Below are 13,431 nucleotides of genomic sequence, written 5' to 3' on the forward strand. Positions count from 1 at the left end.
AAGTGAAAAAGACAGATGTGGAGGCCCTGGGATGGCTTAGTTACACATGGTCTGCAGTTGTGAGGCTGGTTGGATGTACTGCCAAATTCTCTAAAATGACATTCGGGCAGGTAGCGTTCTCCTGGCATCAGCCAAATCCATATTCGTCTGTTAGACTGTCAGATGGTGAAGCGTGATTCATCAAATCAAATTGTATTTATTTGTCACATAGACGTGTTTAGCAGATGTTATTGCGGGTGTAGCGAAATGCTTGTGCTTCTAGCTCCGACAGTGCAGTAATATCTAACAAGTAATATCTAACAATTTCACAACATATACCCAATACTCACAAATCTAAGTAAGGAATGGAATTTAAGAATATATAAATATATGGACAAGCAATGACAGAGCGGCATGGACTAAGATACAGTAGAATATTATAGAATACAGTATATACAGTGGGGAAAAAAAGTATTTAGTCAGCCACCAATTGTGCAAGTTCTCCCACTTAAAAAGATGAGAGAGGCCTGTAATTTTCATCATAGGTACACGTAAACTATGACAGACAAATTTAGAAAAAAAAATCCAGAAAATCACATTGTAGGATTTTTAATGAATTTATTTGCAAATTATGGTGGAAAATAAGTATTTGGTCACCTACAAACAAGCAAGATTTCTGGCTCTCACAGACCTGTAACTTCTTCTTTAAGAGGCTCCTCTGTCCTCCACTCGTTACCTGTATTAATGGCACCTGTTTGAACTTGTTATCAGTATAAAAGACACCTGTCCACAACCTCAAACAGTCACACTCCAAACTCCACTATGGCCAAGAACAAAGAGCTGTCAAAGGACACCAGAAACAAAATTGTAGACCTGCACCAGGCTGGGAAGACTGAATCTGCAATAGGTAAGCAGCTTGGTTTGAAGAAATCAACTGTGGGAGCAATTATTAGGAAATGGAAGACATACAAGACCACTGATAATCTCCCTTGATCTGGGGCTCCACGCAAGATCTGACCCCGTGGGGTCAAAATGATCACAAGAACGGTGAGAAAAAATCCCAGAACCACACGGGGGGACCTAGTGAATGACCTGCAGAGAGCTGGGACCAAAGTAACAAAGCCTACCATCAGTAACACACTACGCTGCCAGGGACTCAAATCCTGCAGTCCCAGACGTGTCCCCCCTGCTTAAGCCAGTACATGTCCAGGCCCGTCTGAAGTTTGCTAGAGTGCATTTGGATGATCCAGAAGAGGATTGGGAGAATGTCATATGGTCAGATGAAACCAAAATATAACTTTTTGGTAAAAACTCAACTCGTCGTGTTTGGAGGACAAAGAATGCTGAGTTGCATCCAAAATACACCATACCTACTGTGAAGCATGGGGGTAGAAACGGCATGCTTTGGGGCTGTTTTTCTGCAAAGGGACCAGGACGACTGATCCGTGTAAAGGAAAGAATGAATGGGGCCATGTATCGTGAGATTTTGAGTGAAAACCTCCTTCCATCAGCAAGGGCATTGAAGATGAAACGTGGCTGGGTCTTTCAGCATGACAATTATCCCAAACACACCACCCGGGCAACGAAGGAGTGGCTTCGTAAGAAGCATTTCAAGGTCCTGGAGTGGCCTAGCCAGTCTCCAGATCTCAACCCCATAGAAAATCTTTGGATGGAGTTGAAAGTCCGTGTTGCCCAGTGACAGCCCCAAAACATCACTGCTCTAGAGGAGATCTGCATGGAGGAATGGGCCAAAATACCAGCAACAGTGTGTGAAAACCTTGTGAAGACTTACAGAAAACGTTTGACCTGTGTCATTGCCAACAAAAGGTATATAACAAAGTATTGAGAAACTTTTCTTATTGACCAAATACTTATTTTCCACCATAATTTGCAAATAAATTAATAAAAAATCCTACAATGTGATTTTCTGGATTTTTTTTTCTCATTTTGTCTGTCATAGTTGACGTGTACCTATGATGAAAATTACAGGCCTCTCTCATCTTTTTAAGTGGGAGAACTTGCACAATTGGTGGCTGACTAAATACTTTTTTCCCCCACTGTACATATGAGATGAGTAATGCAAGATATGTAAACATTATTAAAGTCACTAGTGTTCCATTTCTTAAAGTGGCCAGTGATTTCAATAGGCAGCAGCAGCCTCTAGTGTGCTAGTGATGGCAATTTAAAAGCCTGATGGCCTTGAGATAGAAGCTGTTTTTCATTCTCTCGGTCCCAGCTTTGATACACCTGTACTGACCTCGCCTTCATGATGATAGCTGGGTGAACAGGCAGTGGCTCAGGTGGTTGATGTCCTTGATGATCTTTTTGGCCTTCCTGTGACGGGTGCTGTAGGTGTCCTGGGGGGCGGGTAGTTTGCCCCTGGTAATGCGTTCGGCAGACCGCACCACCCTCTGGAGAGCCCTGCGGTTGCGGGCGGTGCAGTTGCCGTACCAGGCGGTGATACAGCTCGACAGGATGCTCTCAATTGCTTGGCCATGCAGTCATGGGTGAACAGGGAGTACAGGAGGGGGCTGAGCACGCACCCTTGTGGGGCCCCAGTGTTGAGGATCAGCGAAGTGGAGATGTTGTTTCCTACCTTCACCACCTGGGGGCGGCCCATCAGGAAGTCCAGGACCCAGTTGCACAGGGCAGGGTTCAGACCCAGAGAACGCATTTCCACTGCTCCAGAGTCCAATGGCGGCGAGCTTTACACCACTCCTGTACTTTACACCATTGCGCATGGTGACCTTAGGCTTGTGCGCGGCTGCTCGGCCATGGAAACCCATTTCATGAAGCTCCCGACGAACAGTTGCTGAAGTTTCTTCCAGAGGTAGTTTGGAACTCGGTAGTGAATGTTGCAACCGAGGACAGACGATTTGACGAACTGACTAGTTGGAAAGGTGGCATCCTATGATGGTGCCACATTGAAAGTCACTGAGCTCTTCAGTAAGGCCATTCTACTACCAATGTTTGTCTATGGAGATTGCATGGCTGTCGATTTTATACACCTGTCAGCAACGGGTGCGGCTGAAATAGCCGAATCCACTAATTTGAAGGGGTGTCCACATACTTTGTATATATAGTGTATGTACTGTACATTCAGTCTTATAACACTTATCAGCCAAAGCTGACTTTGTATAGCCTGGTCCCAAATCTTTTTGTGCCATTTTGTTAACACCTATGGTCACCGTCTTGTGATGGTCATTGGTACAAACAGATCTGGGACCAGGTTAGACATTGTGGTGTGGGGGTTCCGACCTCGTAGAGCATGAGTCGTACGTCGGCCTGCTGGCCCAGACATCGGCGCAGGCTGCTGAGGATCTCCAGGCAGAAGGCCTCGTTGGCAGCAGAGTTGTAGCGGGAGTGGACATCCACCTGGACCTGGGCACAGGACAGGACACGTCACAGATGAATGGACCCATAGAAATTCCCTCATAACGGCTTGAATACATAAATGAAAGTGCAGGGGTACACTCAGTGTGCACTCAGTCACTGTGAGTGGTGGTACTGATATAAAGACACTGATATCAGACAGACCGAGACACACACACACACACACACACACACACACACACACACACACACACTCCACCTGGCTGGAGGAGATGGCCTGGCTGGCTTGGCTGGAGGCCATGCTACCCAGGACCCGGAAGTTCTTCAGCAGCAGCAGGAAGCCCGTCACCGCAGACTTCCTCCCATCCAACTGGCTGCAGGGGTCACATGGAAGGAAAGATTAATTGAATATGAGCCCAGGGGCCATATGAATCAAGTGTCTCAGAGTAGGATTGCTGATTTAGGATCAGTTTGTTTTTTTACATCACAATGAATAAGACAACATTGACAGGGGTGACCTGATCTTAGATTAGTACTCCTACTCTGAGACGCTTGATACATACGACCCCATCTCTGATCAGAGCTATGTCTGGTTAGGACAGAGGGAGGGAGAACTTACCTGGAGAACATGGCCTTCCTCAGAACGAGAATCAGAGCATCCTTCATGGACATACTGACCTTCAGCAGGGGCTAGGGACACCACAGAGAGAGAGATCACACAAGCAGCCCCTACACTGGTGTGTGTGTGTGTGTGTGTGTGTGTTACCTGGACAGCCTTGAGTAGCCCCTGCACGGTGGCCAGAGGCAGGTAGGACAGGTGGTCAAACGTCTCTGTCACCTTGGACGATGACTCCAGGAGGATCATGGGAGCCGAGACCACAATGTCAGAGAGGAGATCTGATGATGTAGATGAGAGAGAGAAATCAGACAACATCCAGAAACAGTCCCTAGCCCCAATCGTCTGGACGCGTGGAAATCTGAGAGGATTGGACATGTGTATGCAAAATAGCAACAAAAGAAATACACCTAGCCCATCAGAGCGCAAGGAGAACAAGATAAGTATATTTACCTATGAAATGAGTGACAGGGGAGGCTGTTTTTGTGACCAATCGGTTCAGGACTTGCTCCAGAATCTCACCCCTGATTGGCTCATGCGTCTGTTCAAATAAACCAAAGAAAGTGGTTGAAATATCAGATGAACAGGAGATATCATTGCCTGTTACAGCACTGTAATATTATAGCCTGGTTAAACCAGACTGAATTCTGCGCTCACCATTGTTTCACTAAGCGTAATATTCAGTCTGGTTTAACCAGGTCAGTCATAATAAAATCAGCTCTTTGAAAGGCAACTGGGGATCAGAATCATCCCAAATCAGACATAGTGCTTCAACTGAGAACTAACAGATTGATCATAATCAGTATAATGACACTAGCATGTGGCTGTCACTTCAGATCCTGTACCTTATATAATCTATTCATTAATCATCATCAGTCTACATTAAATGATCCAGAGGATGAGGCCATAGCCACCGTACCTTGAAGCCCTCCAACAGGACCTGTCCCCCCAGCCGACAGGCCTGCTGTGTGGGGGTCTTGGCTGTGGCGTTGGCCCCCTCAGTTGTAGTCTTCCCGAACGGCCCCGCCTTGGGGCCAAAGGCGTCCATGAGGATGAAGCCCAGTTGGACCAGCCCCTGGGTCACATGGTCCCAGCCAAACACACTGCATGGGTCAGAGGTCGGAGATAGTGCCCTTAGTTACCACACTAGTATCTGAACGTGTCTGTAGACAAACACACGTAATCCCCCTGAGGTGATGCTGGAGTAAGAGTGCTGATCTAGTATCACTTTTCTCTTTTAAATCATAATGAATAAGATTATATAGACAGGGAGGACCTGACGCTAGATCAGCACTCCTACTCCAAACGGCTTTTTGAATATGAGTCCTGACCTGTTCTTGACAGTGGCCAGGATCATCTGAGCAAGGCTGCAGCGCTGAGGCAGCAGGTCCTGCAGGAACTTGGAGCCCTGCTGCAGCTGCTCATCCTTGAAGCACTTAGTGATCGCTCCCTTCAAGAAATCAAACAACTACACCACCAGGGAGGGAGGGGGAAGGGAGAGGGTAGGACAGGGAGGGTTTGGAGAGAAGGGAGGGTGAGAGAGGCTCTTTCCCTAATGGTTTTTCCATGATTCCTTGCGTACAGTCTCTTCATTGGAGAAGTAGTTCCAAGCTCCTTCCCCTCTAATCTTCTACTCCAATGCATTTTGAGAAGCAGGCAAAGAGAGGACGCGAGGAACATAGGAAAGACAAATTGAGAAAGATCATTTTCTTTATTTTTGTGATTGGAGGTTGTCTGGGTTCCTACCTGCTCCTCGTAGCGTTGGATCCTGGCCACCGAGAGCAGCAGAGCGATGCTGAACGGACAGAGCTCCCCCTGGGACCCCTGCAGAGGACAGAGACCAAACACACACACACACAGTCAATACTGTCTGAGCACCATACTGAACATTATTCATCATACATACGGGTGACTGAATGCTTGAATATCTGGATAATAACAATTTTCAATTTATACACAATTTAAAGTCTCACTCCAAAAGCAGTATGAACAGCACACCAATGATGCCATAGTTCAAAAACACCCCTTCTTTATCATTACTGTCATTCTATTTAAGGGGTGGGTGAGAGTGTATCTGGGACCTTAAGGCTTTTCAGGAACTCCCTCCCCAGTTCATGGTCGAGCCGCATGGCAAAAACGATGTGCAGGATGGCTGTGCCCTCCACATGTCTCAGCTGGTCCTGAGGAATGGACTGAACCTCCACGTCCATACTCCTGTGTGAGTGAGTAAGTGAGTGAGTGAGTGAGTGAGAGAGTGAGAGATCGTAGAGTCTTCTCATCAAGGCAGTTCACACATAGCTTGTCATTGAATTAGACATTGTGGTTTATTGGTGTGTCATAATGCTCACTCACTCTCCATCTTTCTGTTCCTCTTTCTGGCGAAGATCCTGCTCTTTAAAGTAGCTGATGATTCCTTCCAGGACCTGTTTCTTACAGCCCTGGTAGACAACATAAACACAAGAGGTTGTTAATTCAGCAAGCTATGTGGAAACATATAGGACATTGTACATATACATATTGTGCATACAAACAGACACACACACACCTTAGCAGCCAGCAGCAGGAGCTGGTAGACCAAAGGTGGGATCTCCTGCAGGTCTAGTTTGAGGAACATCCTCAGGACCTTCTCGACAAGGAACTGCAGCTCCTCTGGGGCCAAGGGCACATCCCTGGAGAGGATTGTTTAAGGCGGGGTGTAGATGCACTCATTAACTGTGTGCCAATGCACTCATCGACTAACAAACATTTTGAATTGAATATTGAAACCAAGTGAAGCTCAAGTCTTTCAGGTTTACCTGAACATAGTGGTCAAGTGGATCACACACTGTGGGTCCCATCTGTAAACACAGAACAAATACTTGTCTAGCATTGACCACAAGCTCTGTGTGCCATATCAGTGAGCAAACATGTCTCCCTGAAGTACATCCAACTGTTTACATCAAATATCCTTACATGAAATATATCCCTCTTAACAGTGCTCTGATATGAGACTATTATAACAGCACCTTAATCACAAGCCATTATAAGACTGGTGTCAGGATCTGAATTAACAGTGTGTATGATAACCCTTAGAAGAAGAGTGTCACTCAATCTCATGAGGGAGCTGACTAAATGTCATTTCCATTGTAACCCAGGACCTTACCTGCTAGTGACAGGAACATTGTTTTAAAAAAAATCGAGGTACATATCGGGATATAATTTGACGATAAATCGCAATATTATTTTTGCGCTAGTCAGCTGTACCTGCATAGCTTGCTCTCCATCTTTTTAAATAGTGAGATAATTTGTTTCCAGCACTTATTTCAATGACTGATCAAAACTCGTGTTCTCAAAGCTCCCTCTTGTCCTTCTGCAGCAGACATATGGTGAGCAATATGTTTGGAACAATTAATCGAAATAAAATTGCAGTATTGAAACGCAATATTTATAGAATCGTGAGAATCTAAATACATAAAGCTTTGATCATTTGAACCAGCTGTGTAGTGTTAGGGCAAAAACCAAAATGTGTACCCCTTGGTGTCCCGAGGACAGAGTTTGGGATATACTGCACATACACATTTTTCAACCATTTTCCATCCTAGAAATTTGGAATAAGCAAAGGCTTTGATTTCTGCTCAAACAGATGGAAAATGGGTCTTAGAAAAACATCTACCAGAAAAAAATTAAGTCTTAACAAGTATTAAAAATACATCAAAACACAATAATGTTGAAGTAAAGACCACTGCCAACTAATATCAACACATATTTAACTTTGGATAAATGTTTCTGCCTTCTGTAAGTTTAAGAAACATTGCCTTGTGCCTTAATTCCGGTAACAAAAACCCACTTATCAAAGATATTTTCTAATTTCTCTTCCTCATGAGAGAAGGTAAACCTATCAATTAGTGTTTTTACTGATATCAATTTTGTTTATTAATTATTAAGTGATTAAAATGCGAAATTCCGTTACCAAATCGGTAATTTTTCTGCAATTGAATTGGCTACAATGGGAAATCATAGTAGCGACAAACCACAGTTGGGTTCACAAGTTTGAACAGCACAGTAGAGTACAGTAAAGAAAAGTAGACTATAGTTCAGTACAGTAGAGTTCAGTATAGTACACAGTAGAGCACACTATAGTTGAGTACACTATATATAATGTACTGTACTCAACTGAACTTTGATGTCCAAACTTGTGAAACATAGACATCTATGATTGGTTCAGATTTGGTCTGGACCAACCAAATTTCGTCTTGTTTGGGGGCAAAGCTCATTAAAATAATAGCCAGTGTGTATAATAATATCCAAATATGCAAAGGAGGATATTGCATATTTATACATTTCTGTACCTATTTAGGATACATCACCATGAAGAGAATGACATTCATATCCATAATTTTGCATTTCTGTGTAGTACAGATTAGGGACCCATGATGAAATTTAGTTACCGCAATTCCGTTACCAGGTGTAAATCCATTTCACTTACTGTAGTTCAATAACCAAAATAGATTTTTTCTAAGTCAATTGTGTCATGTCAAAGCTGACACCCCATTCGCTCTGCAGACATTGTTGAATCTTAATTCAGAGCAGATATTTAACTGTTTTTGGAAAATGTGGACACATAAAAAACAGAGTGAGATTTTACCGAAATTCTGATACCAAACTTGGCATCTGCACAGTTCTTCCAGTAAATGTGTTTTTGTAAACGTTTCTGTCAAATTGTTCAAAATAGTCCTTGTGCATAGAGTTGTATAGTTTGTTCAACTTTGAAATCAATGGTTTTTGTTTGGCACACATAGTAAGTGAAAAATCTGAGTCTCAGCGCAATTCCGTTACCGTGGAATTGCCCCCCTATTACCTGCTGGAGCAGAGGCTGTTGATGAGCTGCTTCTTGTACTCTTCACCACTGAGCTCACCTGTAGATATATCAGTGTAGAAAATAAAACAATTTATGGTATTGAAATTAGGGTACAGAAGACGATTTAGACAATTCTGTAGGGTCAGGTTTCTGCATTTGTGGTTTTGAGTTTGGTTTTGTACCTTTCCCATAGGACAGAGCCTCAGTGGCAGCCAGGGCCGTGAGGACTGTGGGGAAGAGTTCCAGGGATTTGCCACTGCCCATCTTGCCTGACTTAATGGCATCAACGAAGAGAGACGCCAGCTGTGCCAGGGAGGGGCCAGGCAGGTTGTGGGCCTAGGATGAGAACATACAGGGACAGCGTTATTGGAACAGATGAGTCTAATAATCAATATCAAACTACTTAAGTTTAAACATGAAAGAAATGGCAGAAACAACCAATCACCGGTTTGTGAATAAATACATCTGCATAGCCTAATTAATGGCCCGCGCAAAACAACCTTTGTAAGAAATATCACTGTACCTCTAGCATCAGCAGTCCAATGACGTCTGATGCCACTTCTGTTTGGAGATCTCCAGACTCACACAGTGGGATGCAGTGCTGGTACAGGAGCAGCCTGCGACTCGCACCCTCTGGGGAACTGGGCGGAGAGCCTGAGAGAACACACACACTTTGAGACACCATACTCCAACATTGCCGAGGCATCCAAAGGAAATAACATGGGACAATGACAACGGCATGGGTCATGGTGTCAAAATAGTTTTTTATATCACACATGGTTACCTTTGAATATGGATTTGACCATGGCTCCAATGTCCTTCCCCTTCAACGCACTGTTTGTGACCACGGTGGTCAGCTGGAGGGAAAACACCCCAGAAATTATTCAAGAGTGGGTTAACTAGTTTAGCCTGGTTGCCACTGTTTCTGCTCTCTTATGGAAACTTCTTATGGGATTGACATGGCATGACAATGACAGTTGGCAAGATGGCACAAACAGATCTGGGGACTAGGTGATATCTAGTTAGGTACAAAGTAGTAAAACAATGTCTAAATGAATACATTATTGAGATATAGTCAAATTAATAATGTGTATTACAAGATACATTATCATAATTATCATGATTATGAAATAGTGTGTTGTCGGGTGTTGGGAAGAATTGTGTTGACTGGTAACCTGGTCATCAGTCAGGGATGAGAGGTACTGCTGCAGCTCAGGGATGCTCTCTCCACCAGACAACGAAACTATCTTCTCCATCATGTCAGCTCTCATGTTGGACGTCTACAGGTCAAAGAAGACATACACTGCAAATCAAATCAGAAAGTGTATGACACAACGTTCAATAGGGTGTTAAATTATAACAATGTTGACTAAGCTAGCTAGGTACACCACTGCCACTTACTGCACTTCATAACAATCATTGGCATGAAGCTAACTAACGTTACCTCTTAGGGCGGCTAGCTAGCTATCGCGTCCAGTCGTGTGACAAAAGTTATTGAAAGAACTTTCAGATGAAACTACAATACAACCACTTTGGTCGAACATACCTTTGCGGGTCCTAATTGTATGATACCGAGTTAAACTTTTTTGGGACAAGTTCACGGTAGCTAGCAAGCCATCTGCTACTAACGTTTCGGAGTCACCAGCAAAATGAAATTCCCGGTTGTCACTAGCTAGCTACCACAGCCACAAAGTCAAAACTGGCTATATCATAAAAATGTATGAAAACAAAAATTGCCTTTTCGGTTTTCATTTAATGTTAGGCATAAGGTTATCAGTGTGGTTAGGGTTAAAGTTAGATTTTAAGAAGCTAGATTTTAAGAAGATCCTTTTTAGAAATAGGCGGGGTTTAACCATAATAATGACTTTGTGGCTGTGGTAACTAGTGACGACCGAAATTCCCGCCAGCAAACCTTTTCCTGTTGTCAATGTTTGCAAGCCAGTGATTGGCTCTGTGTGTGTATGGAACGCCCACCATGTGCTGCCTACAAATGTCTATTTCTTTACAATATATTTTTTAATGAAAACCAAACGATTTAGCTACTAGCTAACTAAACGAGCTAAATTTAGCAACCCGAATGTCCAACGATTAGCTAGCTATATTAACTATTGAAATATGCATATTCCCACGTTGTTTAGCAGGTGTTAGCTGGATAATTTATTTGACCGTGTCAAGGTAACGTTAACGTTAGCAGACGGACGAGATATGAAGAAATGCACTTAATCTGTGAAATGTCTTGCTTGCTAGCAGGTAAAATCAGTGCATTAGGCTACATCACGTTAGTACAGTTGGCTAACAATTTAGCTAGCTACAGTACTTAAAGTAACAGTAGCTAGCTGTGTGTTTTGACAGGTTGTCTAAATAGTTTGTCACCCCCTCCCCCTCCCTTATTTCAATAGCAGACATGGAATGGCCCATCTTCAAAATGTTGTCAGATGGGAGCCTTGTCCTGAAAGACATCAGCTTCTACCGATGCACCATTGAGAGCATCCTGTCTGGCTGCATCACCGCCTGTAAAGGCAGCTGCACTGTCCCCCGGAAGATCACCAAGGACTTCAGCCACGGCCTGTTTTACATTTTACTCATTTGTCTACGCTCTTATCCAGAGCGACTTACAGTTAGTGAGTGCATACGTTCTTTTTTTTTTCTTCTTCTTTTTTCATACTGTCCCCCGTGGGAATCGAACCCACAACCCTGGCGTTGCAAGCGCCATGCTGTACCAACTGATATACTGTCTCTCCGCTTCAGTCTGGCAGACTGTAACGGAGCATCCACCACCAGGCCATGAGACGGTTGAAAAGCCTAGCTGTCCACCTGCAGAACCCGCTGTTCACCTGCACCTTAAGAGACTATTTCCACTGACTCTCTGTAACAGTATTGCTTCAATCCCTGTACTTGCCCCAACCTGGGCTTTAGTCAGGGACCCTCTGAACACATCGACAACTTGTCACCCACAAAGCATCGTTACTTATCGCTCCACAAAAGCTGCGGCCCTTGCACACGCGTACGCACGGTCACTCACTCCCATAATTGCTGCTATAATTTTGTACTATTTATTTGTACTGCTCAATTTATCTACTTGTTGACATAGCACATTTCATAGTACATATCGTTAGTGCTAGTTTTACTCCTACTCTTAAACCTTTTAATATTTATTTACCACTTGCCTTGTTGTGTGTCTGTTGTTACTTCTATTGTTCATATTTAGATATTTCACTGTTGAGAGGTAGCCCAATAATGGACTAAGGGAGCCTAATGTTACTCCTTAGTCCAAGGACCTTAAATGTTATTTTTAAAGTGTATAATTGGCTCTGGCAGCCAAAACGTGGATTGATTCCCAATTCCGGTACGGTTCTAGGAACATAAATCCCTCTACTTTCATATCACATCAAAATAATTTCAAATGCTAAATACACACTTACTGTACACAGTTGCAGCTAACCGTATTTTTTAGTGACAACATGTTTGTGGCGTCCGTCTTCCGTTCACACACAGGTGTTAGGAGACGCAGATAGCTTTTTAGCACAGGTAGTCGACAGTCTTCCGTCTGTTTTCTGTAATGAAGCGCTGTAACATGGAGATATGGCTGTGTGGTAACACTAACCCTATAAAGGTGAGTATAATTTTAACCTTTTGTTTTTTGAAAATTATTTATCGCTGATATGAAAGATAAGGTCCTTATGCTTTCAAAACCGTACCGTAGGCGATGCGTGTTCATGTTCAGACCGAGTTTCGGGGCTCTTAACAAAACTCCCCCGTAAAGAAGACGCCTTCGTCCAATGACTCTTCTGTGTGATGTAATGGAACTGAGAGTCATGATCAACGGCTATCTCAGGAGAAGCAAAGAGTTGGAATACAAACTAAATACACAGTGAGCTCCAAAAGTATTGGGATAGTGAAAAGTTTTGTTGTTTTGTCTCTGTACTCCAGCACTTTGGATTTGAAATGATACAACGTGCAGACTGTCAGCTTTAATTTAAAAGTATTTTCATCCATATCGGGTGAACTGTTTAGAAATTACATCACTTTTTGTACATAGTCCCACCATTTTAGGGGACCAAATTCATTTATGTCTATTAAAGTAGTCAAGTTTAGTATTTGGTCCCATATTCCTAGCACACAATGATTACATCAAGTTTGTGACTCTACAAACTTGTTTGGTGTATTTGCTGTTTGTTTTGGTTGTGTTTCAGATTATTTTGTGCCCAATAGAAATGACTGGTAAATAATGTGTCATTTTGGAGACACTTATTGTAAATAAGAATTGAATATGTTTCTAAATACTTCTACATTAATGTGGATTATGGATAGTCCTGATGAACTGTGAATAATGATGAGTGAGAACGTTACAGACGCACAAATATCTTACCCCCAAGACATGCTAACCTCTCACTATTACTATAACAGGGGAGGTTAGCATTTGTTTTGGGAGGGGTATGACATAAGGGCTATGTTGAGAGGTAGCTTGCAAGTAAGCATTTCATTGCACTGCTTACACCCCACTGTATCCTGTGTATATGACGAATACGATTTGATTACATTTTATTAGATTTTTGACAGTAAGAATGCTTGCCATTTCAGGAGACATACTTCTAAAAGAGAGTACACCAGGGCTATATCTCCGGATAAATTGAGCCAGGAGGAATGTACTGCTCCGAGGTGGCAA

General features: G+C 43.1%; 1 protein-coding gene across 2 annotated transcripts in view; it reads right to left on the bottom strand.

Moving 5' to 3' along the window:
* The window catches only part of fanci (FA complementation group I), a 28,855-nt gene extending 18,220 nt beyond the window's left edge, over positions 1–10,635 (bottom strand). The window contains exons 1-18 of one of the 2 annotated variants that reach the window (XM_041838061.1): positions 10,312–10,635; positions 9,941–10,045; positions 9,550–9,622; positions 9,289–9,419; positions 8,948–9,101; positions 8,766–8,823; positions 6,724–6,765; positions 6,474–6,597; positions 6,281–6,366; positions 6,010–6,142; positions 5,675–5,752; positions 5,260–5,396; positions 4,848–5,031; positions 4,382–4,469; positions 4,079–4,209; positions 3,932–4,002; positions 3,572–3,686; positions 3,238–3,360 (exon numbers count right to left, since the gene is read on the bottom strand). In XM_041838061.1, coding sequence (XP_041693995.1) covers positions 3,238–3,360; positions 3,572–3,686; positions 3,932–4,002; positions 4,079–4,209; positions 4,382–4,469; positions 4,848–5,031; positions 5,260–5,396; positions 5,675–5,752; positions 6,010–6,142; positions 6,281–6,366; positions 6,474–6,597; positions 6,724–6,765; positions 8,766–8,823; positions 8,948–9,101; positions 9,289–9,419; positions 9,550–9,622; positions 9,941–10,036 — 1,824 coding nt within the window. In that variant the 5' untranslated portion in view covers positions 10,037–10,045; positions 10,312–10,635. Of the gene's footprint in view, positions 1–3,237; positions 3,361–3,571; positions 3,687–3,931; positions 4,003–4,078; positions 4,210–4,381; positions 4,470–4,847; positions 5,032–5,259; positions 5,397–5,674; positions 5,753–6,009; positions 6,143–6,280; positions 6,367–6,473; positions 6,598–6,723; positions 6,766–8,765; positions 8,824–8,947; positions 9,102–9,288; positions 9,420–9,549; positions 9,623–9,940; positions 10,069–10,311 lie in introns of both variants that reach the window. The other variant, XM_041838060.1, reaches the window with a different exon arrangement.
* Positions 10,636–13,431: the final 2,796 nt, after the last annotated feature.

This window comes from Coregonus clupeaformis, chromosome 19 (assembly GCF_020615455.1).
Source record: "Coregonus clupeaformis isolate EN_2021a chromosome 19, ASM2061545v1, whole genome shotgun sequence".
In the NCBI taxonomy this organism is placed as follows: Eukaryota; Metazoa; Chordata; class Actinopteri; order Salmoniformes; family Salmonidae; genus Coregonus; species Coregonus clupeaformis.